Raw genomic sequence first — 6,993 nt, forward strand, 5'->3', positions numbered from 1 at the left:
TATTGCTGGAAACACGGCTAATTATATATGAATGACAGATTGTTCGTCCTTATATGAAAATATCATTTCTCCATCCATCCATCATCCATCCATCCATCCTTCTGTCATCTGTCCATCCACCACCCATCCATCTATCCATCCACCATCCATCATCCATCCAATCATCCAACCATCCATCATCCATCTATCCATCCATCCACCAATTCATCCATTCCCCCATCCATCTAAAGGCAGTTTACCTAGAAGCCAAGCCTGAGACAGGGATTCTTGTGCAAGTGAATGATTTATTGAGGGAGTGCTTTCAGGAGAAACCTGTAAGGGAACAAGGAAAACAGGCTATGCCAGTGGACAAAGCAAGACGTCTAGCCCGATCCTACAAGGAGCTCTGGGGCATGCAGTGTACCACCCAGATGGTCCTGAAAGAGGAAGAGGGAGGTTAATAATTCCCTCTGTGGTACTATTCTCCCTACTCATTGGTTAGAGGTGGGTGGGTGGCATGGGATGGGCGATGAGCATGGTAGCTCCCAACAGCCAAGGGCAATCAATCCTCAAGAGAAGGTGGCAGTTGTGAGCACTTGGCAGCAAACACCTGGCTTAGCTGGGGGTTGGGGACCTGGGCCAGGAGGAGAACTGAGTAGGGCACCAATACCACCTGCCACCACTTCCATCTCTCCATTATGGGCTCCTCTGGTCCAAAAGCATTGCTTGAGCACCTGGTACATGGAGGAGCAGAGGAAATGAAGATGAGACTGATGCGGCCTTCATCCTCTGGGAGCTCCAGTCTGGTCGGAGAAGGCCAGAGCAGTCTGGCTAATTACATGCCACTCAAGGGAGAGCTTGGCAAGTGGCAGACCCATTCCTAAAGTGCTGTGGGATCTCAGAGATGGGAGTAAGCCAAGACCCTCCCTCTTCTTAGAGTGTTTTAAAAGAGCCAGGCTGGTTTGAGGATTAGATCCTTTGGGGGGTTGCGGGAGGAGAATTCAGCAGTCCTGAAGGAGTGCAAGATGGGGGGGCAGGGCAGGGACGGGTGAGGGGGCTCCTCCTAGCACACTGGGGTCTGGCCCTTGCAGTGCGGCCGCCAGTAGTAACGCAGGTGCTTCTTGTAGCTGTCCAGGTTCCGCTTCATGCAGAAAGCCACCCCCTTGTCACAGGCGCACAGCTCTCGCTCACACCAGCTCCCCTTGTCAGCTGCAGGGTGGAGGAGGAAGGCACTTAGCATCTGTCTCTTCCCAGGACAGGCCCCTGGAGGGAGCCTCTGAAGGCAGCACGGCCCTTGCTCAGTTTTCGGGAACCCTTCCCTGCCCACTACTTCCACTCTAGCTGTGGGAGCTTGGGCACGTGCCATATCCTCCCTGTGTGCCATTGCTCCTTGTCTCTTTATTCATGCATTTAATAAACAGTTGAGCACCTCCCGTGGCAGGCCATGGGGTGGGGGGAGAGAACTGAATGGAAGGGACATGTGAGGGTCACACTCCCGTGGGGGCAGCAAAAGACCACAGCAGTGATCAGGGCTGGGCTATGTGGAAGTGAGAACACGAAGCAGGGCCTACGAGATGGTCAACCGTGGGACCTGACACAGTGTCTAGAGCTGTTTGTGCTGAGATCAGAAGGGTCTGCTCAGGAAAGCCACAGTGAAGGAGAGGGCGTATTCCAGGCAGATGGAACAGCATGTGCAAAGACGCTGCGCAAAGAGGGACCATGGTGCTTCAGTTTTGTGATCTGTAAAATGGGCATAAGAAGTGTCGCCTCGGGGCTCTTGTGAGAATTTAAAGAAGCCAAGGCTCTCAGCACATAGTGAGTGCTCAATAAATGGTTAAGCTGCCAATGAACAGGAACAGCTGTGATGATTCCATTCGCTTCCTGGCCCTGGGACCTGCCGCCTCTCTGTGCATGGACCCCGGGTCTGGGTGACCTGGGTTACAGCCCAGGCTTCGTCATTTGCAGCTGTGTGATCCAAGCAAACACTTCACTCTAGGCTCAGTTTCTGTGTCTGCACCATGGAGATCACCCGGGCAGTTCTGCCTTCTGACTGGGCTGCGATGAAGACCAGCGATGATGAAAATAGTCACAGCAGCCTCAGTCGCTGGGGTAATTTTTCGAGCATGCTTCTGCAGCAGGCATCTGCAAGGCCCATTCTCTCGGCTCTCAGATTAGCCCTCGAATTAATGTTATGGGTGGAATACTGTTATCGTCCTGAGTGTCCAGATAAGGATCCTGAGGTTCAGAGCAGTTAAGCAATGTGTTCAAGGTCACACAGCTGGTCAGTGGTAGTTGGTCTGGGATCTGAGCTGAGTCTGCCAGCCTTCTAGATCCCGAAGGGCTCAAAGACTCCATTGGACCTCTCCTTATGTCTACCCCCATTCCTACCCCTCCCCACAGCTCAGCTACTGTCACTGGACACATGAGAAAAACAGAGAGGTCGTGTAGGCTGTGCCTTGTCACACAGCAAGTGAAGAAGGCAAGCCATGCTAGAACTCTCTTCCTCGGCTTCCACCTCCAACCCCGAGGTCCTGGGCACTCACAGCACTGGACGGTCCCCTGGGAAAAGGTGTATCTGTAGTGGTCCAAGTGGGTGCGGCAGCCATGGCCCTTCAGGTGACTGTAGCAGCAGTCGTGGGCGTGGCAGCACCTGGAGGGAGAAGACAGGAGGTGGGTGGAATCCCGGACTGACTCAGGTCTCTGGCTGCCCTGCCCCAGAACAGAAACCGTGTGCCCACCTTGGAAGGGTCATGCCCAGTGGGGTCTAGTCTTCTTTCTAGTACCTATTGCTTCCGGTGCACCAGGCTGCTACTCTATGAATTCTCTCTTAATCCTCTCCATCACCCTATGGTGAAAGTACTAGCATTATCCCCATTTTGCAGATGAGAAAACTGAGATTCTGGAAGGTCAAGGCACTTGCCCAGGACCACGCAGCCTGTAAGTGGTGGACGGAGGGCACTGACCCGGGGTCTTGACGGGCTCCCATCCCTCCTCTGGCTGAAACCTAGGGTTGTCGTGAAAACAAAATGAGATTTTGCCAAAAAGAGGTGGGGCTTTTTAAAAACAATGTTCAATGGCCGCAGGGAGTGTGGGAGGTATTATAACTACATCAGGGGTGGGAAGACAAGAGGGGCCCTTCAGAGTCTCCAGGGAGCCCTCTAGAAACCCCGAAACTGCACTGGAGCTCTATGGGTTCCTAGCACATAGTACAAAATGAATAAATGGATGGAGAGGAAGAGGGGACAGGAGGAAGGGGGGGTGGCCCCCGGGTGGGGGCAGGGCAGGATTCCCCCGTTGGGCCTGCGTGGGGAGGAGTTACCAGTCTGTGGCATCTTTGGGTTCACCTCTGCCACCGATTCCACAGTGACAGCCGTAGGGCCAATAGGAGAAGAAGGGCACCTTCCCGGTCACTTGTTTGATCATCTTGTTCAGGTTCAGGATCCCACCCTGGGCTGGAATCACACCTGTCACAAATAAAGAACATGAGTCTCAGGGGAGGCCAGTCGGCCACAGGCCTGGCACCTCTGCTCTGCCTGGACCAAAGCAATGACCTTGGATAATAAAATGACAACAATCATTACGGCTACTGAAAATATAATGATAGCTGTTGTGTGCTTACCGTGTCTTTTCGTGTAGTGACCTACTGATTCTAGCCATCTCCAGAAGTAAATACTCTTTTTAAGTAAATTTTTTTTTTCTTTTTGGCTGCACTTCAGGTATGTGGAAGTTCCCGGGCGAGGGACTGTATCCACACCATAGAAGTGACAGTGACCTGAGCTGCAGCCATGACAATGCTGGATCCTTAACCCACTGCACTACCAGGGAACTCCTAAATAAACTTTTTATTTGGTGCATAAAAGTTACCAAGGTTGTACAGAGAGGTCTCTAAAGTTATCATTGCAGAGAATTGTGGTATATTTATGAAAACTAAGAAACCAACATTGGTATAAGGAATACTATTTAAACAATTTTATGTATTTATTTATTTGTCTTTTTAGGGCTGCACATGGCATTTGGAAGTTCCAAGGCTAGGAATCAAATTGGAGCTGCAGCTGCCAGCCTTCACCACAGCCACAGCAATGCAGGATTCTAGCCACATCTGCGACGTACACCACAGCGCACGGCAATGCTGAATCCTTAACCCGCTGAGCGAATCCAGGAATTGAACCTGCATCCCCATGGATACTAGTCGGGTTCGTTACTGCTGAGTCACAATAGGAACTTCCGAGAAATACTATTTTGAATACCCATTTTAAAGATGAGCAGACTGAGGCTCCGTACCTTGCTGCAAGTCAGAGTAGTTGGTAAACGGAAGAGCCGGAATTGAAACCCAAGGCAGTCTGGTTCTGCTCTCTGTCTCTGGGCACTGAGTTCATGTTCTATGATAGGAACTCTGCCAGCCCATGGAGAAATCCAAACGTTAAAAAAAGAATAGTGGGCATGGCTCTCCACGTGATTCAGAAATCAGTGATTTTCACGGACATTTTTCACTTCAGTCATAATATTCTCAGGTTAGAATTGATCATAAGGGGAATTTATTTTATTGGGAGAGAGGAATGCATTATGTCGAGTTAGGAGAAATAAAATATATGGAGTCAATGAATTCAGGGAGAGTTTAGGAGAAACAGACAAGGAAAGAAGGACACTGGAAGGGACCTGTGTGCCACCTCGGGAGATGACCCAAGAAGTCACTTGGAGCCAAGAGTCTCAGGGAGACTGGGATGAGGAGTCCCCTTCAGGTGACCCTAGTTTTGGAACCCTGCCTCCCACCCTCAAGTAAATGATCTTGCAATGAAAGCTCCACAGGCGAACGAAATAAGTAGTAAGCTGAGGGGAGTTCTAGTATCCATGAGGATGCAGGTTCAATCCCTGGCCTCGCTCAGTGGGTCAAGGAGCCAGTGTTGCTGTGGCTGTGGCTGTGCTGTAGGCCGGCAGGCAGCTGCAGCTCCGATTCGACCCCTAGCCTGGGAACTTCCATATGCTGCAGATGTGGCCCTGAAAAGACAGGAAGAAACAACCACGCAGGTTGTTTACATACATGTCATGTCCTCAGTGTGTGGGAATTCACATTGTCACTCCTGTCGTCACTTCAGCTACTCAGATATTAAAGAGAAATCTCGCTAAGCTTTAACTATGGTGAGGAATGACCCCAGGCCCTCTGGAATTCTGGACTCAGTGATAAGGCACCTGAAAACAGCCCACTGCCAAGAGAGTTACCATCTGCCTTGTGGTCCAACCAGGGACTTGAATCCAGAACCTTGCCTTTTTGGTGTCCCTCCCTCCCCCTTTCCTCCCTCAGTCTAGCTCTTTCCATTTCAGCTTAGCCATAGCCACACAAATGAACTCACCCCTGAAATGACGCAGCTCTCCCTCGCAAGGCAAACACCACATTCAGCTTTGATTCAGAATGTTTTGGGTGGTCTTATAGTTCTTATAATAGTACAGGGAGGTCCACCCAGCCCTGAGAATTTGAGGAGCTCAACCTACAGTTATGAGGACTTCAGTGCACTGGCTTAGCCTGACAGCAATTCCTACACTGGATGCTTTTTTTTCCCATCCTTGGCTGCCACCAAGGGGGACGGAGCCCCTTCTCTCAAGGGTTAGCCACAGTGGCAGAAGGCAATATTGCGCATGTGCTCTGTGTGAAGCCATTGCCTGCTCACTATTACTTGCACTTGCTAAACACTTTGTGTATGTTTTCTCATCAGTGAAAAAGGTGCTCTTGCACCCACTTTAAAGATGAGGATGTGGGGGTGGGGGGTGGGGGCACTTGACCAAGGTCATATCACCAGGAGATGATGGGCCAGCATCTAAATGCAGGTTCATCTGTCTATCTTATCTCTACACTGTATTGCCTCTTTGCAACTGAGAGATAAATTTCTGTAGCTTGATTGCAGTTTTTAATGCTTTGCACTGTAACCCTGGAGATGGGTTCCTTTTGAGAATTTGGGAGTCCCCAAAATAACATAAAACCACATTTAAAAATGCAAATCCTTTCTAAAACCCCACATCTGAGATGGATCAAGAGACAAAAGTGCCAGTTTGTGAGCAACCATATTTGTACCTTTGATCTGCTAAAGATCCGATGGAAACTGCCCCATTTCTCAGTGGTCAACAGAACTCTCTTCCCAGGTTCAAGGGAGATAATGCACGCAAAAGGTTTCTAAAAATGTAGCGTGCTGTGCATACGGAAGAGATGGCTATTATCTTGTCAAAGGGACAGAGGGGAGCAGATCCATTTCTGTCATTTGTGTCCGAAGCCCCATAGGTGTCAGCAAACAGCATGACCCCAGTTTCTGAACCTCTAGTTTCCCGTCTATGCATGCCACATGGCTTGGCCACCCAGAGCTCCTCGGCCAAAGCCACTGTTCCCAGGGATTGACAGCTATGATGGCTCCTTGCATGAAGCCAAATTGTTGGGGACTAGGAGGCCAGGGCAGTGGAGGTCAGAGCAGCAGTTCAGTCTAGGAGAGAGATATAGGGCATAGCCACTTCCCCCCCCGCCCCCACCGCCATCCCAGCTCTGGGTCCTGTCCCCACTTACCAGCAAATGCCACCAAGAAGCACAGCAGGGGAAGTTCCATGGTCCCAGCACAGAGCAGTGGAGGCAGCTGCTGGAAGTCCCCTTCCATCCTGGCAGCCCCTTATATCAGATGCACCCCTAACCACTGAGCCCGCTCCCACCCCTCCCAGCTCCAGCTCTGGTGGACGTCACCATGCTCCTTCTGTTTCCTCTTTTCTGGAAGAGGGGAATTTTTTTGTATATTTTTATTTTCACTTTCTGTTTTTTAAAACTTTTTGGTTGCAAAAGAAACACATGTAGCGTAGAAGACTTGAAAAACAATTAGAAGAAATTTCAAATTGCTGACACCTATGGGGCTTCGGACACAAATGACAGAAATTTCAAGTCACTTGTGAATCTGTTAATCGTTATTGATTTTAATTGAAATATAATCGACATATAACATTGTGCAAATTTAGGATGTGCCACATATGGATTCGATACATTTATCT

At 49.9% G+C, this 6,993-nt stretch overlaps 1 protein-coding gene across 1 annotated transcript; it reads right to left on the bottom strand.

Moving 5' to 3' along the window:
• PLA2G2D (phospholipase A2 group IID) lies at positions 269–6,600 on the bottom strand. The gene is given in 4 exon segments (NM_001244695.1): positions 269–1,188; positions 2,523–2,629; positions 3,299–3,443; positions 6,524–6,600. Coding segments are annotated over 4 exon segments (438 nt in total). The 5' UTR covers positions 6,564–6,600; the 3' UTR covers positions 269–1,042.

This window comes from Sus scrofa, chromosome 6 (assembly GCF_000003025.6).
Source record: "Sus scrofa isolate TJ Tabasco breed Duroc chromosome 6, Sscrofa11.1, whole genome shotgun sequence".
Lineage (NCBI taxonomy): Eukaryota > Metazoa > Chordata > Mammalia > Artiodactyla > Suidae > Sus > Sus scrofa.